The sequence below is a fragment of the Thunnus albacares genome, chromosome 11, assembly GCF_914725855.1.
Source record: "Thunnus albacares chromosome 11, fThuAlb1.1, whole genome shotgun sequence".
NCBI lineage: Eukaryota > Metazoa > Chordata > Actinopteri > Scombriformes > Scombridae > Thunnus > Thunnus albacares.
Window position 1 is genome coordinate 23337621 of NC_058116.1, and position 27611 is coordinate 23365231.

General features: G+C 37.8%; 1 protein-coding gene across 5 annotated transcripts in view; it reads left to right on the forward strand.

Moving 5' to 3' along the window:
- The first annotated feature begins 6636 nt into the window (after positions 1–6636).
- pard3bb (par-3 family cell polarity regulator beta b) overlaps positions 6637–27611 on the forward strand; it is a 228620-nt gene continuing 207645 nt past the window's right edge. Inside the window, exons 1-3 of one of the 5 annotated variants that reach the window (XM_044365206.1) lie at positions 6637–7425; positions 7675–7902; positions 21575–21676. In XM_044365206.1, coding sequence (XP_044221141.1) covers positions 7786–7902; positions 21575–21676 — 219 coding nt within the window. In that variant the 5' untranslated portion in view covers positions 6637–7425; positions 7675–7785. The remainder of the gene's footprint in view (positions 7426–7674; positions 7903–21574; positions 21677–27611) is intronic. The other 4 variants (XM_044365207.1, XM_044365205.1, XM_044365208.1 and 1 more) reach the window with 4 other exon arrangements.

Genomic DNA, 27611 nt, shown 5'->3' on the forward strand with positions numbered 1-27611 from the left:
AATAGATTTTGAAAGAAGTATGTCAGGAGCCTCTGTGATTTCACAGGAGGTCAGACAGCCTGTCTCCTCAGCAATGAAATTAAGTTTGGTCTTGAACAATTTCAGCTTGAAGTGGCCTTATTCCACTGTTGCTGGTGACTTCGACAGAGAGGTGAGAGCTGTGAAGATAGCATGGCCGAAAAATGGTAATAATCATCATCATCATAATTATAATTGCTTCCGCCACTTTCTGGTGTCTTTTTGTACTTATTATCCTTATCCTAGCTTATCAAGCATGCATTATACTGCAGTATGTACAATTTTGGACATTTATATATATTTTTAAGATGCTATAATTATGTAAACATGCTATTTTACCACCTATTATGTCTTCTACAGCCAAATGTCTGTCTTTTCCTTTATTTTATGCTCTTCTTGTCAGGTCAAAGATAGCTGCTAACCATTCAAACAGACACCTATTAAGGTGAAAATGATTCTACATCACCCCCAAAGAAAGGAATATATCACATATATATCAGCATTAAGCCAAATGGTTGCCCTGGAATTATAGTCTGAGCATTTGTGGGTGTCATTGTGTATGTGGCCCCCTGTTGTCTAGTGCCAGATGTGCCTCTCTCTCTCCGTCTCATCTCTGAGAGCCTTGTGGAAATACATTTGATCTGTTTGGGGTTATTTTGACACATTATGGATGACGCATATGGAAAATGTAGGTACATGGTCTTCACTGGTAATATGCGATGTTAGTTCAGTAGTAGGGGGTGGTGGAGAGAATGAAAGAGGGACAAAAGATTACGTGTTACTGCATGTAATTACTGTAAGCACTTTCATACTGTACATTTACCCTGTATGTGTGTGTGTTTCCATCCTGCATGTGTTACACCAGCATGCTCTCACAATGCTCTCTTCTCTCCCACTGTGCCCTTTCATTTTCCTTTTTTCTTTTTAAAGGCAGAACATGTTCTTCCACACATATTGATTTGTTTGCCGAGGTCTGGATGCACCTGGCCCAACAGCAGGGGAGCATTCACATCTTAGCATGTTCGCTGTGGTTCATAACAGTTTGTAATGGAAGAGGCACGACACAGGACACTGCTGAGATTAGGATTTTACCATATGGGGCGAGGAGAGGGAATGAGCAACCATATGGATCAGCTGGGCGAGGTTTGAATGCACATGTGTGTATCTGTGTGAGTGAAAAATAAAACCAAACAGTGGGAGCATTTTTTGGCTGCCGGGTGGGAGATTGAGTTTAGGGGTTAGTTAAGTCGGATCAAGTCAAGTCAAGTCAGGTCAAGTCAAGGATCAATATCGAATGTCCACTAAAAATACAGTGCAATTTAATGTACAAATATAGTGTGTGTGTGTATGTGTGTGTGTGTGTGTGTGTGTCATGGAGCTATTGTGAGGTACTGAAGACAAGACCTCTAAGACATTAGACAACATTGTCTTTATTTTCCTGTCATCTTAGGATCATCTTTATTTTTTAAATGTGCTATTTGCATTACTGTCTCTCTGTGCTGCTAAGATCGGTCAGTTTTGCTTTTTTCTAGATGTATCCACTCATGTCTGAATATAGCCTCAGTTTTAGGCAGTGTTGAGGACATTTGAAAAAATAATCAATTAATACTGTCTGTATGGTATAAATAACTAAAAGTGTTTGTTTTTGCCACAGGCTCAGATTGTTATTATAAGTGTCAAGTCTCGCTCAAGGAGAAGTCTCATTCTGAAATCTCGTGAGAGTTGAATTGTTGTCATGGCTAAATATTCAGTCATGATGTTGAAAATCTTTTAGATAACACTAGGCTACACTTTCTGTACTCCAATACAACAAACTTCTCCTGGTACTCCTCTCTCCAACTCTGTCATGGCTGAATATTTAGCTGTCATCAACAACAACTCTCATAAGATTTCAGAAAAAGACTTCTCCTTGAGCAAGACTTGGTTAGAAAGAATAACAAGTGAAAAGTAGAGAAAAATGTTTTATTTTTCTGTATGGTCCTTTCCATAATGCTATCAGACACTTATAATAACAATCTGAGCCTTTCAGTGGCAAAAACAAGCATTTTTAGTGGATGTACATTGATGGGGTGCAATTGCCCCAAAGGATTACATTGCAGTCTGTTTTCTGGCTGCCTGCTGCAGTGCTCTCTTGCTCAGTACTCGACCAATTTCAAAAGTTGTTGTCCCCATTAGTCACTTACACACAAAAAGATGGGAAAATAGGGTCCAGGTTGAAAAATCCCGTAGTTTCCCTTTAAGTTAAAATTGATGTTGACACATCATGTCACATAGAATAAATGTAATTGGATTCCAACATGTCATAAAGAGAGGAAAAATACAAGGGTTTTCCTCTCACTCTGCAACATTTCAGTTAATTTAAACATTTCAAAATTCATATCATAAATGATTATTCAAGTGTACTTGTAACTTTGAAACTTTCACCAAAGAAAGAAGGAAAAAAATGCATGCATGCAGAATGTGCCTTCTCTCCTGGGGTTCATTAGTAGCAATGGAATTCAGTGACCCAGAAACTAAACCTAGCCCAAATCAATTAGTAGACATACACATGCATACATTTGAGCTGCTAATTACAAAGCCAAACTCCACCTCACAGGGAGGGATTCCTTCTTTGAAGATGAACCAAATTATGAAAAGCTAAAATGTTATGCAAATACAGTATTTTTGTTGGCTTCTACAGCATAATGCTGATGCAATATCAGTTAGTAGGAAATAATTAAGCCAAATTTTATAACTGTTAATTGTACTCTAAAAATTGTTGACTGGCACTGAATGCATGCCAACTCTAGGTTTTATTAAGAAAATATATATATCATTTCACATGAACCAATGTAATATAGAATAATAATTAAGCTAGATCTGTGGCTGTTTATGTTTTCTGTACATTATATTGCTTAAAATATTTTAATTTCCAGTAAGGTGAGTAGATTTTTATTGTGGTTTTGCTGTATATTTCAATACCATTTTAAAGGTGCAGTATGTAGAAGTTAGTGGCATCTATTGGAACTGACTTGGCAGAAATATAATATTAATAAATCTTTTCATTATTGTATCATCACCTAAAATAAGAATTGTTGTGTTTTCATGACCTTAGAATGAGCCCTTTACATCTACATAGGGAGTGGGTCCTCCTCCACAGAGTCCACCATGTTGCACCGCCATGTCTCTACAGTAGCCCAGAAGGGACAAACCAAACACTGGCTCTAGAGAGGGCTTTTCACGTTTTCACCGTCACAGTAGGTTCTCCTACACACTTGGAAGGTGAAGGGAGAGGTATTCAGTCAGTTGCAATCTGCAACCTCACCACTAGACGCCACTCAATCTGAGACACTGGTCCTTTAAGACGATAATGTCAACACGTGACATGGTGATCCTCATTGGATGATTTAAAGTAGTTGACCTACTGTTATTACATATTATTAAATACATTAACCAAACAGTAGTATTCTGTCAAAAATAAACAGAATAAAAATGGGGTATGTCCATGTGACAACATAAAACTATATCATGAAGTACATTGAAGAGAGCAGAAATACAACTCAGAGGCAGAGGCTCCTTTAGCGAAAGTCATAAAACACTTTTCAATAAGTCTAATGAGGACAGCAGTCCAATTTCACAGCAGACATTTTGACTCATCATTGTAAGAAGAGCACAGGTGTTACTGATACCATTAACGGTGGCTCTGTTCATGTGTCCCTGTCAGCCATGACAGTGTGACAGTGAGCCAGCAGGCACAATACGAAGACATTGAAACCAAAACTGCTAAATGGAATTCAGCCATTCATTCATTTCATTATTTACACTTTTGCTTTTCATGTGTCATGTCAAAATCTGTCTCCTGAGAAAATTTATTTGTAACTGCAGGACTGGTGACTTATCAGTGACTGTGATTATTAAGCAATTATTTACTATTTACAACACCCAAGAACTTATTACTAAATCTTCTTTAGGATGATGCCAGATGACAAAAAGGCAAAATAACACATTGAATGTTTCCAGTAAGATAAATTAAAATGCTTGTAATATTACTGGTCTAGTATTAGTATTCTAGTATTATAAAGCATTTTTTCAAAGAGTCTTTTGAACAGCTGCATTCATCTGAGAATGAGATGCATTCACACTGGATAGGCTTTGTGTATGTCCCTGAACAAATGACCAAGTAGATCGTCATAAGTCATCATCATAAATGATTATTAATTATTAATAAGTAGTTAAATGTCTTACGCTTTCTGATAAGTCATCAGGTCTTAAAGGTTATTAATAATGGGTTAGTGTTCACATTTTCTAAGTCATCAGGTCTGCAATTATATTTAATAAGTCATTAATGAAAATGATTTAAGTCTGCAGTTAGAAACATTAATAAATTGCTGATAAATGGATATTCGTCTGGATGCCCTGCAGCTCTTTCCAGAAAGTAAGTGGTTAAAAAGTACATCAGAGATCTCTTCCTTAAGAATTAGTTAGAGAATATGTTATTGTGGTATAGAAAGGAGGGATTTTTCACAACCTGGCAACCCAAATGTTATGAATATTAATAGCTTATAAATAAGTTATAAAGCATTAGTAAATGATTTATTAACCATTAATTAAGCCATTAATTAATGCTCATAAACCCTTACTCTTATTATATAAAGCCTTATCAGAAAGTGGTACCGCTTTATTTTACAGGTCCTTTAATTTTATACTAATTTCGTGATTTTTACTTTTAGTAAAAGTATTTAACGGTTCATTTTTAGGACATTTTACAGAAAGGGTGGTGCAATTTGCTACAAATTATAACAAAAACTGAAAATAGTGTTAAGTTGGTTTAGCTGGTGAGTCCTCTCTCATTATATTTGGGTTGATCCATAGATGTTCTTTTGCAAAATTTCTTACACTCTTGACAACTCCTTAACTGACAGAAAATACTTAGTTTTCAGTGTGTAGTTTGTGTGCTAAACCTAATATTAACATATTACTTTTTTAAAATAATTTCCTAAAAGTAGCTGCTGTGTTCAAATTATGCTTACTAATGGCTTATAAATGATTTATAAGGCATTAGTAAATGATTTATTAACCATTCATTAGATAGCTAGATAGCTAGTTAGTTAGCTAGTTAGCTAGCTAGCTAGCTACATAGATAGAGTTCTTTGTTAATCCCAAAGGGAAATTAAAGTGTTAAAATAATTAAAGGCTAAATTATATACAATAGCTAAATAGACTAACTCAAATATAAAAAAAATAAATAGAATAACTAAAAATATAATAGAGACTCAAGATATAACTATAACTATAATATACTATTTACATATAAGCCATTAATTAATGCTTATAACCCCTTTGTAACCTACTACCGTAGCAATATTCATCTTTTCCCATTCTTTTTGACCTTTTTTTTTTACCTCATAGTTATTTTTTTTACCTCATTGTTGGCTGCTGTAACATTTTAATTTCCCTTTAGGATTAATAAAGCATCTATCTATCTATCTATCTATCTATCTATCTATCTATCTATCTATCTATCTATCTATCTATATATCTATCTCTCTAAGTGCTAACTTAGATGCTGGGTTTTATGTGTCCCACTACTGCAACACTTGCTGCATGCTTTTAAAAATGTAGTGAGCTTTTTTCTTGGATGTCATACTGCTGTTTTTGCAGTAAGTGTAACTGAGGATGTGGATCTGTGGGCTGTCCATTAGAGTTATTTCCTCAATAATCTTTCTCTCTATTTCCTTTTTAATACAAAACTTTATGAAACAAAAAATTGTACATATTACATCAGGCACAAAACAAGTACACAACACAAATCAGGAGTGCTAATAACAAAATTTAGTATATAAATATCTATTATACATGACAACGCAGGGGTGGGGGTGCCATACACAAGAACGAGTGTGGTTGCGTTTTTGTGTTCTGTGGTAGAAGGACTGTTTTAGGACTTTTTAAATTTTTATTTGGAGATAAATGAAAGGACTTTGATTTTGTATATAGTAAGAATTAGCCTAGTTGATGATCACATTTCACGTTTCTTTATTGGATGTTTTAAATATGCAGAGGCCTAGCAAATTGCATTCAAATGCTGCAAATGCTTTGACTGCAATATATTTTTATTAGGAACGATCAAAGATTATGATGGTTACATAAAAATAAAATTTAATGTGTAGATAAATAGAAAATAATTAGAACCATTGTTGAGACCCCCCTAAAATTTCATTTTGAGCTTTACAGAGGGTCCAAGCTATCAATTAAGGGGACCCAGATCCCCCTAGACCCCCCCCCCCCCCATATTTCCCACAGTGATTTTAAGGATTTTAAGGTGGTAATTAAACTTATTTTTGTGGAAAAACCATATCAGTTACACATTATTGTTCCAAGCAGAGTATTTGTATATGTATTAATGCATCTGTGGGGAGATCTTCAAGTTTAAAACAGTGAGTAACATTAGTGGTATCGAAAACATGAGAAAATCAGACCAAGAGGAATAAATGGATAGTTGTTTCATTATCATGTCCATCCGGAGATTATACAATTCACTGGATACATCTCATATAAAGTTTTGAAATGAACCTTTCTGACTTTGTTAGGGATATAAAACTTATTCCAGGTTATTTCTTCCACTCTGGCAGTAATGGGAGCACTTTCTCTTTAAGAAAAGTGACAGCAACCAGCGGTGGAGGAGCTGGTCAGGAGGAGCTGGCCAGGAGCGGACGGCAGTGGAGGAATCTCAAAACTTTTCCCAACAACACACACGCACACATACAGACAGTGCAGTGGTCTGTTTACAGCTTCACATCGTTCCCAGTTTGACCTGAATGTGAAAAGACGGCTACGTTTTACTTACCGTGGCTGTCGATGATGAAGTGGATGCTACTGACCGCTTGGAAAAAAGGAAACTTCCGAGAGGGAAAACTTGCGGAATGATGCCCGAGCGACTGCATCACCTCCCTCCAAAGTTCAGCTAAGGTGGCTAACGTTAGCTAGCTTAGGAAGTTTTTTATAGACTTACCTCACTTGTGAGAACTAGCAGTAACTTAACACAGGTGTGGTGGACAAAGTGAGGGGGTTTTCTAATACGGTGTCGCAAACTGAATGCTTTCATCCTCGGCTTGTTATCTTACAGTAACGTTGTCAAGCTAATCACTTTTAGCCAAGTGCAGCTAGCTGACAGACAGCTTTAGCCTTGTGTCAGCTGAAGTTCAGCACATAACTAACTCACAGTGAGACATGACAGGACACAGACTTGTTTCGTTTACCAGCAGCGCACTCAAACCCGTCATAAAAAGGCTGGGCTGCTTTTAACGTGTCTATAAACGAGTGAACAACACATGCATGGACCGACTGGAGAATATCAACACTTGTTGGATGCTACAAAGAGGAGATGTGAAGGGATGAGAAAGGAAACCCTGATAACCGCAGTTTGAGAAAGTAATATTATAGCTGGCTGTACTATGTATCACCTCAAATTGTGGCTGTAAAAGTTGGTAAACAGACAGTAAACACATCTCACTGTCTTGTTAAGCATCACTTTTGACTGTGGACCACTTTGACAAGCTGTGTGACATTTGAAGGATGTGAATTTTCTTTGGATTTCACTCTCAAGCCACTCACTTTAAGTCCTAAGTCCTTTTTCTCCCATTATTTCTTTCCCTCCTTCTGTATTTGGGCCTTCATCAGGACTTTTCAGAGGCCCATTCTACAACCTGGAGCATCTCTGCATCGCTGCTGCAGTTGTTCATCACCCTCAACCAGAACGTCTGCGTCTTGGATGAAGTGAAAAGCTCTATAATGAAGGTGACGGTGACATTTGGGCAGACAGGTGTGGTTGTGCCCTGTAAGGAAGGGTGGACTGTGAGGGACCTCATCCAGCAAGCCACGCAGAGATACAGAAAACTGCTGGAACAGGTACCGTTCAGTTTGACATCTACCAGCAGCTACTGAGCAATCACAGTTAGGCTCCAAAATGCATATACTTTCCCCAACACAATAGAGACATACAGTACTGCAGTAGTGGAAGAAGTATTCAGATCCTTTACTTAAGTAAAAGTACCAATACAGCAATGTAAAAATACTCCATTTCAAGTAAATGTCCGGCATGAAAATCCCACTTAAGTAAAAGTATTAGCAGCAAAATGTACTTAAAGTATTAAAGATACTCATTTCATCCCTCTGACTGATATATTATTATATATGACATCATTAGATTATTAACACTGAAGCATCAGTGTGTAAGCAGCATGTTACTGTTGTAGCTGCTGCAGGTGGAGCTAGTTTGGATTACTTTATATACAGTTAGCTAGTTAAGTCCAGTGGTTCCCAACCTAGGGGTCGGGCCCATCCAAAAGGTCACCAGATAAATCTGAGGGGTCGTGAGATGATTAATGGGAGAAGAAAGAAGAAAAAACAAAGTTCTGATACACAAATCTGTTTTCAGTTTTTGGACTCTTTCTCTAATCTTTGATTTCCGGTGAAACGTAGGATCATTTGAACATTTATTGAAATGAAACCATGTGAGAAGTTTAGAGGGAAAAATCACTATTTGGTGGAGCTGTTAACAACTCATAGACATGTGAAATGTGACCCCGACTACACACTGCTTTATGTAAGAAAATCAAAAGCCAAAAAGGTTGTAAACCACTGGTTTCATCTTCAAGAATGTGTTTCTATAAGCTTATCATATTCTCCATTGTGTCAAATCTTCATCTGAAAAGTAACTAAAGCTCTCAAATAAATGTAAATGGAGTAGAAAGTACAATATTTCCCTCCAAAATGTAGTGGATTGGAAGTATAAAGCAGTAAAATCCGAGTACCTCAAAATTGTACTTAAATACAGTACTTGAGTAAATGTACGTAGTCACTTTCCATCAGTGTAGGGCTGCAGCTTATGATTATTTTCATTATTGATTAATCTACTGATAATTTTCTCGACTAATGGATTAATCTTTTTGTCTATAAAATGTCAGACAACAGAGAAAATGCCCGTTGTAATTTCTCAAGCTTAAATGCAACGTCTTCAAATGTCTCTTTTTGTCTGATCAACAGTCCAAAATTCAAAGATATTCAGTTTACATAAATGACACAGAAAAGCTTCAAATTCACATTTGAGAGCCTGAAACAACTGAATATTTGGTTATTTTGCTTAGAAAAATTACTAACACGATTATTTGATTATCAAAATAGTTGCAGCTTAATTTTCTGTTGTTCGACTAATCGATTTATTGACTAATTGTCGCAGCTCTAGACACATGCAGCGTATTAGCCCAATGTTTGAATATAGCTTTCCCAAAGATGCCTGTTTTTGAATAAATGCACACATTTTTTTATGTATCCAGCAAGGACTTTCGACATTTTACGAGCCAGAACCAGTACAATACTGGATGTCTGGTACAAAATAATACTTGCTTTGAATGTGTACATCGCGGTTTTTGATGCTTGCTTCCATGGATGTGTTTTTCGTGGTAATTTAAAATACACCGAGCTCTGGTAATGGCTTTTCTTATCCGGCTGTAAGTAACTTTCCACTGACACTCTAAAAATGTAGTCACCTTGTACGTCACCTTAAGAGGCTGTTATGATGGATGGTTTTTTCATGTAGTTGCTGCTCATTTGTTAAACTTTCTAAGAGGTAACACCGTAAGTGCGGAATAACATTTCATGTTAATTTATGCTAAGTAGTCCAACTAGCTCAAGAGTATCAACAAAAAAATGTAAAAAGTAATTTTATCTCTCTCTTTTTGAGGCTCTTTGACATTTGAGCCACCGGTTAGCTACATTATTCATTGTCAGAAGTTTTGTAATAATGTGTTCAGATTTTCATGAACTCCTGAAAGACTTGTAAAAGAGGCGAGATAAGTTTTTATGAAACAGCACTTTCATAACATTTGAGGTTTTTCCCCGAAGCCATAGAAGAATTATTGAAAGCTCTGTCATTTTTATATCATAAAAGGTCCATGTGATTTCCACATCCCAAAGTCTTGGGAAATTAGACAAAGCCATAGAGGTCCAGTTCTCCATAATTGCTGTATAAAAAATTAAAAAGCATATCTGATATGAATTGTGATGGTCCAGACAGGAGCAGGCGTGACTCGTTTCCACTTTAGTTGTGAGTGTAAAATGCAAATGACTCCCTCTTGTGATTCCTTTGTGACTGCTGTTGATTCCCTGTGCTGCTCTCGGGGCAGGAACCCCGTGACCCCCATCAGACGACCAAATCTTCTCAGTGACTCACTTCATATTGGCTCCATTATTCAAAGAGCACACCAGTCCTGTAGATAGATGGCCTCAGTTGTGATTGAGAGAGAGAGATGTTGAAGCCGTGTGTGTTCGTATTTCTGTGAGACAGATACAGAGACGGCACTTGGAGATGCACTCCTTTTTTCCTACCCTCTTCATTTTCTTGCTCTCTCTACCTTTTTTGCCTCTTAATCTGCTTTCATCTACCCATATATCACCCCTCCCCACTCAGTGCTTCTGTGTGTTATGCCCCCCCCCCCCCCTTCATCCTATTTATCATCCTTTTCTTCTCACAAGTACATCTCCTCTTCACCTTCCACACAGCCCTTGCTTCCCTTTCATTTGTACCCTGCTTCTCTTTGAACACTTCCTCCTTTACCCTTTATTCTTCTTTTGTGAGATAACCCTGTTCCGCCTAGAAGCTGAGATGAATAGTCTACATTTAAAAGTGTCTAAACTTAAACTAACAGCACGAGATCCTAGGTGTATACAGTAGGGATGCAAAGGATCACAAAACACACGGTTCGGATCATATCGTGGTTTTGAATTCATGGATTGGATCAGCAAAAAAAAAACTTGGCTTTCCATTTATTCAGTAAAACACTTAAAACAAGGGACGTTTGCCCATGGTGTTAAATGAAAACAACATTCAAGATGTCCAATGTTTGAATAAAACCATAAAATATATCAAATATTCAATAATCAATTGGTAAATAAAAGTGCAATATGAGGCAGGATACCTTCTTCCTTTACAAATAGTAGTGAATGAAACAATAGCCTGTGTCCACATCATCAAAACTTGATGATAACTTGCAAACATGAGCACACGTCTTGTCCCGCAGCTTAGCTTGTTGAATGAACAACCAAACACCGCTAACGTCAGCTAGCAGGCTAGGTTTCATTATTCTCATGCAGGCAGAAGGCTGTAAGATGCTTCCAAATGAATGCAGTTAACTTTTTAAAATGAAAAAAAGATGTGCATGCTTGCACACTTTTCTCCGCTGACAGTGATCTTCATCAAGATTATGTTAACTGTCTGTTATGTTTTATATTACATTCCAGTGGACTAAGGACACCAGTGAATGGTTTGGCACACAATATACCGGAATAAGAGACTAAATATAGTACCCCTTTTTCTTTTCATTAAACTGAGAACTAGTTTTGCCTCAAGAATCAATTCTGAATCAAATCTGACACCAAGAATCTAAATCGAAACGTGATAGCTGATAGTATTTTTTTATTTTTTTTTTTACACATAACACAAACAGTTCTGATATGGATCCCTTAGATGTGTGTCTTTGTTTTATTGTGACCAAGATACATACAGAGTATAGAGATTTTACAGTTGAAAAATCAACTTATCAGTGGTCTTTTGGGCACAAACTATATGATGGTGTCAGTTTTTCTGAATTACCTCAACGAGTGCTGATAGTGGTGGCTATCATCCACTAGCACACATTTGGGAGGACACATCCAAGTCAAAACAGCAAACTAGGCTAACTAATTACAATTTTCACAAATCAGAACAAACACCATACTGATTTCCTTGCAAAAAAATAATTTTAACTTCAGCTCGACTTGAAAAATGACAATTTAATACACGCCATGTTGCAGTGTACTTTATCTCTGGCCTAACACGAGAACAGACACATTTCAGGTGTTATTAATGTTCACTGAGACACAGAGTGAGTGCTCCAGGTGTGTTTTCCTGCAGCTTTGAAGTGTAATGATGCACCACCCTGCTTTATTGATTAGGTCTCCGAGTGTTTAAATGCTTAGTTTCCTGTCTGTGTGAATGAAATGCCTTGTTAAGCACATGCACAGTGTGTGTGTGTTTTGGCCTCCTCTTCTTCTTTCTCTTCTCTTCTTCCTCTTGTTTTCTTTCTCTCTGCTTACTCTCTCCCATAGCTTTGTCAGCACTTCACAATCTCTCCTCCTCTCACTACCCTCACATTCCCCTTTTTGTAATTTCACTTTTTACTTCCCCTTAGTCTGTCATTCTTCCTACTTTTTGATAGTTTTGACCTCTTTCTGTTCTCCTTGTTTGCTGTTTGCCATTTTAAATATTCTCCTTTTGTTTGCGTTCCTCCTTTTCATACTCTCTTTTCTCCTCCTTTGACTGCCTCCTCCTTGCATTTTTCCTCCTCCTCCTGTCATTCCTCCTCCATGAGATAGGGAATAGTTTCCTTAATTGCTACATCTCATCCCCTCTTCTCGGTATTTGTTTCTCTCTGTGTATTTTTCCATGCTTCCTTTGCTCTCTTTCCATCACTCAGTCATTTCCCTTCAACACTAATCTGTTGTAGCTGGGTAATTATGGCTGTTAATGTGTTTAGAAAGCTAGGATATGTGAGTGTGTGTGCGTTGTAAAGCAGTCCACTTCCTAATCCCTCCCAGTGCTAAGGAAATCATGTTTTTAAATTGTCACAGAGACCGCTTTCTGCCTGTCTCTCCCTGTACCCCTTCCTCCATTCCTTCTTTATCTGCTTCATCCTACTTAAGAGAGTATTTTGCTTGTTCGAAAACATTTTTTCGCACGCATCCACTGTAGCTAACTGTCACCAGCAGTCCCATTTATCAGCTGCTTTGTTACCAGTTCCCACAGCTGTGCTTAAGAGGAGCTAACGCTTAGAATAAGTATTAAAGCTACTTTTTTTTAGTTATCTTGAAAAGAGCCGGGGATCCTTGAGGTTTGGTCTTAAGTTACATTTCAAAGAGGATTTGTTTTGTGTTTTAGTTGCATTGCTTTTTTTTTTTTTCTTTAAGTTTAACATCATCACAGCCTAATTATCAGAATTTGTATACCCTTTTGTGTTGTTCAGTATGGAACCGAAAGGGGGATAGGAGAGACAAAAGAGATTAGAACGTGACAGGTGATAGCAGAGCGCTGATGTGTTTGTATGTAGGAGACACCAGACTTTTTGTTCCACTTTTCTATTGAAAACCATCTTCTAAGCTCTTTTCAGTGACTTAGCTTTCATTTCACTAATTAATGTACACAGTCTTGAGTTTGGCTAACCTGTTTTTGACTGATTCTTAGTTGTGAAGACATAGTTTAGTGGAGATAACTTATTCGAGTCAGAACTCAAAACGAAGGCCTCAAGATGGATAGAAACACAAGGAATATACCCTTATTGCCATGTTATTGGTTCATATTTTTTGTGCCTTAGCCTGATCTGAGTCATTTGATATGTAATATTATCTTATAATACTGAGTCCCTTTAAGATAAGTTGCCCTAAAACAGTGCGCACAGTCCATTTTATGTAAGCTATCTGTGACAATCGCATAGCTCTGCATTACCAAATAACCTGCATCAGCATAATTATTGTTACAACAATAAATACAAACAACATAAACAGACTAAGACAATTGTCACACTCTGTATCCATTTACTGCACAAAGTATAAAACAACTGGCATCACGATGGAATAAAGTACAGAAAGAAATGGAATTTCAGGGCTCAGTATTCAATATAGCCGGTACCAATCTACTGAAGTACACCTTGATCCTCTGACATCCCTATAATATATGTCAACCCGAGGGTCCATGGTGTACTGTCGAAGTGAGAAGTGTGTCTTTGTCAGTCACCTGTCACTCAGTTAGTGTGACAATAATGAAGTTGTCATCCACCTCTCTTACATGAGATAGCTAAGTGCCGCACTCAGTGCACCATAATGTATAATTATTTGTTATAAAACCAAGGAGCAGAAATATAGAGCTATCACTCTTGATGGATGAACATGGAGGCTAAGTGTAAATTGTGTTAGGAGGGGGGAAAAAGGAGAATGAAAGTAGCATCAAAGAAAAAATAGAACCGTAATACACAAGGTTATTGTAGAGAGGCAGCAGGGAGGAAATGAATAAACCTTTTGATGAAATAAGAACAAAGATGATGAATGTAAAAGGGCGATAGCTGAGATAGCGAGGCGAAGTGGCCGGAGAAAAAGGAGGGGGTGGAAGGAAAGCGGAGGCTGTTTTCCTGGGGAGTTGTCAGGAAGTCATCAGCCTGTTGACAGACATCTTAATTACCTTTGGCCAAATAGAAACGCGTGCAGCTGTGTGTTTATGGATGCCTGTTTATGTGATTTCAGCTTTAGTCTCTGCTAAGAAGTAGGCTGTATTCTGTGGAGTATCAAACTGTGAAAGGTTGTTGACTTGCCTTTTTCAAATATGTATGAACTACATGTATATTATAGACTCTATAACACAGTACTGGTGATTGAAGTGTGTGGTCCAAATATGGCCACAAGTAAAGAAACAAACTCGCCTTGCTTTTATGGGCTAATGGTGTGTCTATTCAGGTGTATTTATTACATTTGCACGTACAGTAGATTGTAAGGAGGATGTGTATGAAAGGGTTCCCGCCTATGTGGGTGTGCGCTGCAGTTTCATTAGCCAGAGGAGGAAAGCTGATGAGGCGTGGCCAAACAAGCTGATAAAATTGTAAAACATTCTGGCCCCATGCCAGAGCACAGGCAGGCAATCGTTTCTGAGAGGGAGGGGCAGGGAGGAGACGCGTGCCGCCTTCTCTGCAGAGACACTGCAGGAATGTGTTGATCGAGCTCGACGTCTGTTCCGTTCCGTTCCGTTCTGTTCTGTTCTGTTCTGTTCAGTTCCATTCCATTCCATTCCATTCTATTCTATTCTATTCTCCAAGTTAGGAAAGGTTGTTTTCCACTGCCAGACCATTATTATCTAAGGATGAATGCACTTGTAAGCAGATCATTAACACCTCAGTTTTTATGACTCCTATCTAGTAGTTAAGATGCTCCTGAAAATATGATATTGAACATTCAAAACACACCAAAATTTGACTAATTAGACGAGCGAAGAATCATCTTGAGGGCGGCTGTGGCTCAGGAGGTAGAGGACGTTGATTCCCGGCTCCTCCAGTCCAGTTCGATTCCTGGCTACTCCTTTGACAAGATACTGAACCCGTAATTGCTGTGTGAATGATTAGATCCTCCTGATCAGCAGGTTTGGCACCTTGCATAGCAGCCTCTGCCATCAGCATATGAATATGTGTGTGAGTGGGTGAATGTGGCCTGTAGTGTAAAAGTACTTTGAGTGGTCGGAAGACTAGAAAGGTGATATGTAAGTGCAGTCCATTTACCATTTACCTTGAGTATAGCTGAAATGTGGAGTTTCTGATGAAATGTTAACATTGTGAGTAAGGGATACAATGACATTTCCACCAGCAATTTCCTTGCTTTGCTTTTCACAAGCTTTGTCACAACCGGGTCATGAGATGGGTCAACGGACAGTTAAACTCAGATTTTATTTTTCCATAGTTTCGGGTGCTGCAACAGTGCTCGCTGTCTCTATACAACTGTGTTAGTTAAGACAGCTTAGAACGGCTCCGGTGTTAATACTGCATACTTGACATACCTGACCTGCTCGACTATATTGTGATTATTCCAGACCCCTCTAGGACCCAAACATTGGAAACCTAGTTTTCTTTTTCTATTGGAATTGTGATGTAAGCCGCCTCAGATTCAAATTATTGTAGCGTTCAGCCGTACGTTTGTCGAGTGGATGCCTTTCACATTTTGTGTGGAGAGCAGGAGTTTGCTTAAAGTGAACCCTGGACCACAGTTTTGCTTTGCAAATCCTCCTCTTTGCACTGCCTTCACTTTTAACAACAGCATACATACCAAACCTTTGCGTCAACTGACAGACTACAAAGGTTCACTGTAACTGGAGATAAAGAATTGGGGGATGGTGGGGGGGGGGATAACACATACCTGATAAAAAACAGAATGATCTACATAATGGTGTAACTGTGGTGGGATTTCACTACAACCTGATAATCGTTTTTAGATTCCTCAGAGTCAAATACCAAAAACCGCCCAAAATTATCTGTAATAGTATCAGGCAAAACACTGTATTAAGTGCTAATCCCCCTGATTTTCAAATTAGATCTGTGTGTTTACAGCTCTTATCTCTAATTCTCCAATATCTGAGACTCAGAGGTACAGGATTTCTGTAGTTCACAAGAAATATGCAACAAAATCCACTCACTCCTCCTCAATTTCAGATAAGATTAGTGTACTCACAGCTCTTATCTCTCTACCTCTTTATCTCTTGTGTTTTTAGCTGTATGGCTTCCTCACTGTAACAAAAATGAAGAGGGGGTTGTTGACCTAAAAACAACAGCAGGCCTAAGCAATGACATTGTTGGATGTTGGTGTTTGTGCAAAAACTTTATATCGAAACATTTCCTGCTATTTTTTTCCCCTGATGCAATTAAAACATATTGATTGTGAGTCTTGTGTCCTGGCTGAGTGGTCAAATAGTCAGACAGTAGTGATGTGATTTTCCAGTGTGTTCCAGGAAGTTGTGCTCATAGGGAGGTGCCGTTATCTGGCAGTTAAATGGATAGTCTAGTCTAGTTTTAAATTCTACTGGTCACAGAAAGCAGTATTGCAACTGGCTGTATTCTTTATGATTCATTAATCTATGATCATTTTTATTGGTAAATTATTCATTTATTTTCATTTAGAAAATTTTTAGGGTTGCAATCGACAATTATTTACTTTATTAATTAATCTGCTGATTATTTTCTTGATTAAAAGATGAATTGTTTTGTCTGATAAAAAGTTCATATTTAAAATATATGCAGTTTACTATTATATTTGACCCAGAAAAGATCCAAATCCTCACATTCGAGAAGTTAAAACCAATAAATGTTTGAAATCTTTGCTTAAAAAAATGACTGAAATGATTATTTGATTATCGAAGTAGTTGCTGATTCATTTTCTGTTGATCAGCTAATTAATTAATCAGCTAATTGCTGCAGCTCTAAAATTGTATTGAAAATATGCCTGTCACAAGTTTCAGAGAAAAAATTGCTTGTTCAGTCTGACCAACAGCCAAATCCTCAAAGTGTTCAAATTATATTTATATAAAATGGAGAAAAGCAAGCACCTCAGTCCTTGTGATTTGTGTGGTGTGACCTGCGAATTGTTGTGTTTTTGCTTGATAAATGACTAGTACGGTTATTGATTAAAAATAATTAATGTGATGGTGCTGCAGAAAATACAAGAAGAAAACCAAGAAGGCATTCTGGCTTAGATACAGTAGTTTGTGATATACAGCACTACAGCCCAATAAAACATTAAACTGTAGAGAGTGCTAGATTACTAACCATGCAAAGCGGGCAAGTCCCCCGAGGCTCCAGATCCTCAGGGTCCTTAAAAGCTCCAGGTTTACTGTGTGTCATATGGTTTAATTAGATGAATTGCTAATTTGTTTGTGAGTATGCACTACTAAAGCACAATATTAACTGAAATAATAAGGGACATGTTGTGTGTGTTGTACTTGGGTTCAGTAGGGACCTAAAGCTCACTTTTGCCCCAGGGCTCCCTTGGGAGGATTAATGTGGACATGATGACCAGAGTAGGCTTTGTTTGCATAGCAGAAGTTATGCTGGTACCTGTGAGCTCATTTTACACTGGAATGTAATAGTGGACTATAAGCAAACCTATGAAAATCTCAACACTTTAGTCTTGTTATGTAAAAAGAATGTAAGGAATAGTGAGGTTTATCATGTTTCATGTGGAATTAGGACCAAAATCTCATATCCCGATATAGGCAATTTTATGTCCCGATAATGATACATGTCACGATATAGCATATTTTCTGTAAATTTAATGAATAAATAGCTTCATATTATGATGTCTGTGGTTCACTGCGGCAGACCTGAGCCCTCCGTGTACGCGTGCTGCACGCAGCGGAGCAGAGGAGAGACAGTGAACCTGATTTAGTCATATCAAGTGGATATCTCTCACATTTACAGTATTTTTTAGCACCAAATTCCCTCTTTGTGTTTCCTTGGACAGTTTTTCCCGGTTGAGCTGCAGTGGAAGTATAGTAACAAAAAGACGGACTTTGGAACTAAAAAGACGTTGAAAGATATCTACTTGATTTGACTAATTTGGACGGCTGAGGCTTGATATTAGCTTCAGATAAACTTTTAAATACATTGTTGCTCAGTCTGACCATTTTCACATAGACGGAGGACTGTGGATTTTGTCCCCCTTCACTTACATCATAAGTGCGTTATGCAGGGATCTTCTAATGGTCAGTATGTACAGGAGGAATGATTATGGCAAGAAAAAGCGGTTTCAGTGTTCATTTGGGCTTAAAAATTGTGAACCCATCCTTTAAACCATTATATACAAAACTTAAAACTAGTGGAGCCCATTCTGAAGCCCAAGTGGTTTTACAAACACTGGGCTCAGTGAAACTGAGTGCATAGCCAAGGTTACAAAACATACACAATTATTTCCTTAAAACTTTGGCTCTGAAATTTTCCTTAGTAATCATAAAAACATTCACATGTCTTGTCCCAGATTTAATATAGCCCAGAATCCTGACTGATAGTGCTCAAGGAAAATAAACTAAATAAAACAATGCAAACACATTGTTTGAAAGTCTCTCTCTCTCTCTCTCTCTCTCTCTCTCTCTCTCTCTCATACATCTGGCCTGGGTGTGAGCCAAGCCAGTGTTACAACGTAGTCACACAATGAATTCCAGCAGGAAGGGAGGGAGACAGAGAGAGACAATTTGCGCAGTGTAAACAGCCACAGTGTCAAAGTCTTGTGTAACAGTTTTGGTCGAAATCCATTGAAATCTCTTGTTTGGTGACACAACAGGAAAAAAAATAGATGTTTCTTTTAGAACACAGGTCATATTTTACATGGGATAAATGCTTTTATTTTAGTAAGCAAACACAACAATGTTTGTAAGATACTTGCATGTATCAGCTGGTACCAGATGACAGTGAAGAATGACCAAAGTCAAGATCAGTTACACAGGCAGCATATTACTCCAATGAAGTATTATGTAAACAGAGTTTCTGCTGAACATACAGTATGTCATCATACTTACCCCAAGCCATACTTACTAGATGTATTTTAGAATGTCTTCTGTGTGAAAGAATAAGGTCAGATACAGTACTAGTCAAAAGCTTGGACGCACCCTCTCATTTCCTTGAATGAGAAAGTGTGTCCAAGCTTTTGACTGTGTAATCACATGACTAGTGCTCCTATGAGACACCACTAAGCCAATCAGCTTCAAAATATCTGGATAGTAAATCACACTTGGGTATTAAAAACTAAATGAACTTCTGCTGCTGTTTGTTTGAGTTGTTGTAACTAAAACACATCAGAAAGGCAGACATATCATTTAACCAAAAAAACAACTATTTCACACTATAAAATAATTTAAAAAATGGAAGTAAGTAATTTATTGACAAAAGCAATGTTTTGTGTAGGAACTGGTGTTGACATTGAGACTTGCAGTGATATCCAGATGGACACAGATGGCCTCGCTCTATCTCACTCTCCTGGTTTCCACTGATGGCAGTTTTTCGAAAAGCATTGACAAGCACTTGACCCTGAAACAGTGACTTAATAGAGCACCACCCTGTAACATTTTGACTCGTACATTTCCTTAGGATATGTGTGCTTTTATATATGTACCTGTGTGTGTGTGTGTGCCTGTGTGTTGTCTCAATATGTTGTTCAACAAGCAGCTCTATGTAGTCAGCTGTCCGGTGCAGTGTCGGTGTCATTAATCACGGACCCAACACAGCGGAGAAAGGGGAGCGAGGAATGAGAGAGAAAGGGCTGGAGTTGTAATCTGTACCTAGGGAAAGATGTGGAAGATGTGAAGAGGAAAGAAACGGTGGAGAGGGCAGAGGTGGGAGGAGTGGAGAGGGGGGAGTTGAGCACAGACCGAATCACTGTGACGTTGTGCTTAACAGCGACAGTCACTTCCGGGTAGACAACTGGCGGTTGATTTGAATTGCGCAGATATGTAAAATCAGAAGACTTGTTTATTTCTGTCGTTTTCAGCTGTAACTGTAACGTTTAATAGTTATGGTCTGACCTTTTCTGATGTTTCTGCTGTACTTATTTTATTTTATGTACTGTGTTGCTTTGTTTTGTGGGGATCAGTAAAACCTGGAGTGGAATTTGAGTTGTCTTTCTTTTTACATTTGTGAAACTGGATTAAACTGAACTGATTCAGGGTTGTGGGGAAAACAAAACGGACTCTTTACTGAGTGGATTAAACTCTGAGACTGTGGGACAAGTTACAAATGCACAGACTCACACACACACTGAAAAACCTGAACCGTTCTTCGCTCTTTCTCGTTACCCGGCAACCCCATACACAACAAGACTTAACCATTTTCTCTACAGTTGAGAGTATATCTCGGTTGTTCCTCGCCCCTGTTTGCTCCATGCCATTAAATTGTATATATGTGAGGCAGGAGTTTTCTACCTGGAAGTTAGTGTAAACAAACATTGTGATTGGTTCTATGTAAATGAGGAGCAGGCAGGTGATCAGTAGAGAAAGCCATTATGGTTGCTGCGAGCTTTGGTTTCATCCTGTTATTGTTCTATATGATAATGTTGAAGAAAAGAAAAATCAAGATTTCAATTCAAGATTTTAATTATCCTGTATATTAAATCAAAACCCAATTAATTTTAGCACTTTGAAAAGAGAGTTTTTGATCTTTTGTTTACCATGTAGCACAGTAGGTGTAAATAAAAGTGCAAAAAATTCAAACCATCAGAGATTTTCTAAACTATCCTTCACCTGCGCTGCCTCTGCACCTGCTGCCAGATTAAACTGCCTCTCTCCATTGTTTGCGTTTGATGTATTATACCCATATCCAGTATTTTGTTTTACATCAAAGAATGCGTCAGACTGAGCAAGTAAGATGCCTTACTGTTTGTCAATTTTAACATACAAGATTTATAAAGGTGAAAAGACTAAAAAGTGAACAGAAGTCACGTTGGTGAGGGGAGGTTTGAGGCTTCCACCAGTCTGAACATTGTCCTTATTACTGAAATTTACTAAAATGTTAATATTGACTATTAATTAGTTACACCATCAACAATGAATTACTAACCTTTCCATATCAACAGTTAATATGGAAAGTAATGAATTACTGGTTTCCAGTGCCTGTGTTTCAGGAAAAAGTATCTGGAAACTGAATTTGAGTTAAAACAGGTCATTAAAAATTCTGTTGGGGTGCACAAATATTTTTTCAATTGTAATTTTCATATGGTAGAAAATGATAGAGAAAATTATATTTTCACATTTTCAGTTTCATAAATTACATTTTTTAAAATGTACTATTGAAGCTTATGTATTTCTGGCTTGATTTAATCAGATGATAATGTGTGGTCTAGACATTTTACATTAGCAGTCACCATGTAAAGAAACAGACTTAGAGATGTGGTAGGTGTATATAAATAAAGTGGGGAGAGGGGTCCGCAGTGATAGTATGTCGTTCTCTTCACATTGTTTTTTGTTTTTGTGCTGTAGGAAGGGGACTTCCTGGTTCGGACTCACCATGTTGAATACTGTGATGGGGGAATTTTGGACCCTGATGATATACTCAGTGATCTGGTAGAAGACAAGGACAAGGTAAGAACTTGCTGGTGTATCTGTTGCTTTGTTCCTGCTCCTGCTTTTGTTCTGGTTTTGTAATTAAAGGGATATTTTTACTTTCTTTTAATTTTACTTTCTTAAGTATAAAACAAAGTCAACAAGGAGTTTTGTTGTTTTATGTGACTTAAAGCTGACCACAAACGACCATGTAAACATGCTCACTAACATATGTGAGGTTAGACTTTAATAGCCTTTAATTAAAATGGCCTGTTTCCTGCGTGACCACTACTAAGAAGAATACACAAACATGCATGTGACTAACCAAATATGCAGCAAGATAGTCCACAAAGAAGAGAAAGGAGTGCCATGCAGATCCTGTTCTCTACAGAGAGCTAAAAAATCACTGTGTTTAAGTCAACCCTCTTTATTTCTTGAATCCTTTTGATGCCTCTCATATAATGCGTATAATCCTTTTGATTTATACCTATTAATTACTCACATAACACTGTGTATATGCACAAGGATATATATACTGGTACAATGTTTGAGTGGGTATCTGTGCCTTGCATTTCGTGTGCGTGTGTGACTCTGTTCACACAATAGAGTATTGAACTGCAGTGGCCTGTAAGCCACTCCCTTAGATAGAATATTGCCTCACAAGCAAAATTCAAAGGGAAAAGGTTTTAACTTGCCTTAAGCATTAAGCAGTGTCATTAGCAATTCACTTTTAGAGACGTTGCAAACTTAATCCATATATTCCCCATTTTTCTTATTTTTCCCCTGAGGAATGTGTCATCTTTCATTTTCCCCTTTGGAAAGTCGAGGTTTTTTTCATACTCTCTCATAGACTCTGGCATTATTAGAATGTGATAAATGGCCTAGATTATGGGCTTTTTGAACCACGGCTTAGGACCTTAAATGAATCTTGAGCCTTCTCTTGGTGGATCTGCACATTAAAACAGTATCAACATGTTTTAATGAGCCTGTATCCTATGGTGAACTGAATTTTTCATTTAGGTCACAGCCTGAAAAAGTTGAAGAACCTACTGGCTAGAAAGTGTAATGTACGCACAGTGTATTTCTCTGTCCCTGGCTTATACTGTATCCCTTTAAGGATGTATAAATACTCCAGGATTTGTTGGAGATTCCCTGAACCAATTAAGAACAAAGTTGCATTAGTTGACAGTTTCTCTCAGGGCTGTAAGAACCTTTTGGGGAACAAGTGAAATGATCTTTCCCTCTCACTCTAGCCAGGACCCAAGCTTGCTCTATTCATGTCAAAATAATCATTCATATGCTTCAAAGTATTGGGATCTTTTAAACATGATATTAGCAGGAGACCAGCTACAGCAAAATGGAAAATGTTTATAATCTTGCATGAGAAATGTGACTAATGAGGGCCATCTTTACAGTAAAGAAATAATATTCCCACATTATATTTTTATATCATTATATATATGTATATATGTTAGATAGCCTAAATTTTTCTCTCTGCTGGATGAGTTTCCCTGATGAGCTCTCAAGTCTCAAAGTGTGGGAGGGGTTACATGAAACACCGCAGCTGCAGCCCAGCGGCCATATGACTCAGTGACAGCGGCAATAACAGAGTCAGGAGACTAGCAACTGACCTACAATTACTATTGTGAGTGGCTGTTGCCATAGTTTTGTAGAGATTCAAAGAACAGCATGCACTGGTCCTGCTGTAGACTACTGTAACTCGCTCTATGCCACTATGATCTTGTTTTTGTCATTTTTGCTTTTTTATGTGGTGGTCTTACAGTATGGAGTCCCTCCCAGGGTCAGTCAGTGTAGCATAGCATAGAGAACTACTACTACATCATTTTTACAGCCACAAATCTCTAGTTGGAAAAAAAAGATTGTATATGATGTTTGGTTATACAAGCCAAAACCAAATGTACTAATATGAGGGATTCCCGGTCCTGGTTTGTACTGATGCTATTCAAGCTAGTGGCTGATATTAGCTTTTTGGTGTATATGCCAGTCAATAAGAAACAAGAAATTGCAATACAGAAATGCTAAACTAGATTTATGGTCATTCAGAAACTGTCACCATTATATAGTTTGTCCACGAACTGTAAAATGCCCCATTCAGTAAGTATCTTTGTCACAATTCTTATAAAAAACACATTTAAGGGATCCGTATGCAGACTGTAGTATATGCTATGCATCTGTGTTAAAAAAGATATTGTAAGTGTTTTGTTTAGCCACTTCAGTTTGGTTTGGTCTCTACGGAGACTGATGGAAATATCTGCCTCTTAATGCCCTGCTATGTTCTCTTGCTAGTTACTAACTTTGTCTGTCAGCCTTTTGGTGTTGGGTAGATAGAGTAATGTGGGTTTATTAGAGATTTTTCGCTGAAAACATCTGCCTGCTGTGACCAGGAACAAGGCTGATGAGAGTGGTGAAATTGAACTAAACAACTTGCAGGCTGTACAACTAAAATAATGAGCTCAAAGTCTCAGTAGAGCTCAGGGGAACTGCAGCCTGCTCGAGCAACCTTGACCTGCAGCTACGAGTGACCCCATTTACATTACATGCAGTATATTCATTTGATTTATTACAAATATAAAAAAAATTGTGCAGCTTTAACTGGGACCTTTCTGTAGTTGAAGGGTGCATCTAACGATTATTTTCTTTATTATTTCATTGATTCATCAATGGAACATTCAGCCAACATCAGAAAATAGTCAGTGTGCTTTTTTGTGTGACCTGATCACCAGTCCAAAATATTCAGTTTACTGTAATGTCAAGACAAGAAAAGCAGCAAATTTTTACATTAAGAAGCTCAAACAATACAACTGTTGGATTTTGCACTTTAGAAACTACTTAAACGATTAATTGATTATCACAATAGTTTCAGCTCTACTATAGTTTGGTATAGTTCTTCTGATGGTGAGGCTGACACCTGTGTACTTCCCTGTCATTGTGAACAGGACTGAAGAAGCATTGTACTAATGATTTGATGTCAAAAAAAAGGAGCAGTGTATTAGTTTGGCTAGAGGACTAGATAAGCGTCAAGTCATTTGAATAGTTGGTTGAAAGTTAAAGCTGGTTTAGCAGGTTTCTATATCGAGGCTGGAGACATAGTCATTGCAAATCAATGTGTGTGAGAGAGATCCCTAAAGATACATACTGTATCTGTACAGTGTGACAACTGCTTTACATTTCTTCCCCCAACTATCCGCTGAACTTCCTCATCTCACATTGACTAACAAAGGGCTCATAATGGTTTTGGTTCATGTCCTTTGAACATACAAAACATACCTTTGTGGTATAAAATCAAAACATTTAAGCACATGCATACCACAAAATATACATTTCAATACTGAGATCAAATAAAGTGCTATGAAATAATTCCCCCCAAAAACACATATAGTGAGACACACACATACACACACACACACACACACAGAAATAAACCGTACAGAATGATACCCAGCATTACACACTCTTGAGCACCAGAGATTGCATATGAAATGAAAGTGTGAAATATTCATTGGATTCTGAAGCGAGGCTCTCATAGTATTACTGAACTGAGATGAATAAATGGCTCCTAATCCCAGATGAGTGTTTTACTGTAGGGAGACCCAGACTGCCTGGGTTTAGCTTTAAAACCACACACGCACACACACACATGCACAAAAAAAAAACCACAAAAAAGATTTTTGAGGTCTGCTGTAGACAGAGGTCAAAAATACAGTTTTATAAATCCATGGTTGAAATATAGTGATTTATTTGAGAGAGAGCTCTAATTTGTGAACATTTTAGGTGGTATTAATGTCACAACTGAGAGGAAATTTGTATGTATCTCTGTATATAGTATCTCTATATTTCTGTCTATCTTGGATGGAAAAATGCCGTACAAAATAACAATAGTATAGACAATATAACAGTGTGCAACAAAACATCTGTAGCACTAACATTCATTCCAAACACCTCAAGGTACTACAGCGTACAAAAGCACAGAAACACAGCATGTTAAAAGAACACATGTATTGTGGGAAGCACACTTGTCTGTCATCTTACCCGTCATCTCTGTAAGGCCCAGAACAGTAATGACATGTTTAGCTTAGCTTAGCTTAACTCAAAGACTGAAATCTTAGGAAAACTGTTAGTCCACTTTATTTTTCCTAACAGGTCTACACCAGATGATAATTGGATCTGAGTGAGAGAATTGGAAATGTGTTTGGGGCTTTGTGGGCTAAAATACAAGATCAGAGCTTGTGATGTCCGTGCAGTGCAAGTGCTTTTCCATAACACAGCATGGTAAAAGATGCCCCTTTAAAAATTGGTTGGGAGTTGTTGGGTGCCAGTTATTAATGAACTGTCAGTCACACCTTTAGTCCATTTTTTCTTTTGGTCAAATTTTGTATTTTAGAATTGAACAAGCAGTAAAAATACACCTTGTTCAAAGAAATCTAGTTCAGTGAACCTTAAAGGATAGGTTCACAATTTGAGTCTGTCTTAAAACAACAGTATTGTTCCATTACATATTAGTTTCAGATAAACGTTTAAATACATTTTTACATAAAACAACGACTGTGGATTTTGTCCCCCATCATTTACATTGTAAGCGCATTTGGAAGGGATCTTTTAATGGCCGGTATGAACCTATCCTTTAAAGGACCAATGTGTAAGATTTAGTGGCATCTAGCAGTGAGGTTGCAGATTGCAACCAACTGAATAGCCCTCCCCTCCCCCTCCCCTTCCCCTTCCAAGCGTGTAGGAGAACCTACGGTGGCCCGCAAAACTTGCAAAAAACACAAACCCTCTCTAGAGCCGGTGTTTGGTTTGTCCGTTCTGGGCTACTGTAGAAACATGGCAGTGCAACATGGCAGGCTCTGTGGAAGGGGACCTGCACTCTATGTAGATATAAAGGGCTCATTCTAAGATAATGAAAACGCAATGATTCTTATTTTCAAGTGATTATATACTAATTAAAACATACTTATGAATATTATATTCCATTTCTGCCAAGTCCTTTCTGTTAGATGCCACTAAAGTCTACACACTGCACCTTTAAACCCACTTCCACATGAAATAGAAACATATGGTACAACCATAGCAGCTGAAAAATGATGTGGGGTAACTTCTTTTATACGCGTGGTGTGCAAGTTCACCTTTAGACCTCCACCGACACAACCACCCACACCCCACCCTCACCCCCACCATAGTTTTTTTCTCATTTACCCTAATGTCTCCCTTGCATGTTGTTTTCAAGCCCACTCGCAGTGTTATGTCAAAGAAAATGAAAAGTAAGCAGGAAATACGGATTCCCATCAGCATTTTCAATGTAGCTGGAAGTGTAATTCCTAATGTATTTTTCACACATTGTAGGTATTACAGAAACACTCTTACAGAGACCAGGGATGGTGAAATACAGTTGCCTTGTATGATATTGCCGTTAGTTCAGGGACATTAATATTGCATATACTTGTTCAAACACACACACACACACACACAGCATGCCTCCATTTGTACACATCAGTGTGTTAAACATAAGTATTCTTTTATTTTAAGCATGCACACACATGATCACAGCAAGCATCCATTTACTGTACCTCACTATTTATTTGTTCACCGATACACACAACACATTCTATGAGCATATTAGTATGCAGGATATGCGTATGTGTGTTTTAAAAGAGCTGTACACACAGTGGAATTGTAGCATGTATTCACTGACAAATAGCCTAAACTGTACACATAGTGCAATGTTCACAGCTAATACTGCTAACTTCATATTCTCTGCTCTGGTCGCCGCAGTCTCACCGTCACACACGCTTTCTCTCATCTGCACACTCTCTATGCACTGAGCTCTTTCTTAAAGGAGCTAAGCTACTTGTATAACACATTTTAGTTTAGAAGTACATCTTAAAATACATTTAAAAAAAAAGCAGCTTGCAATACACTGGCGGAAACCCTGTTATATCTGATTTGAAGATATATT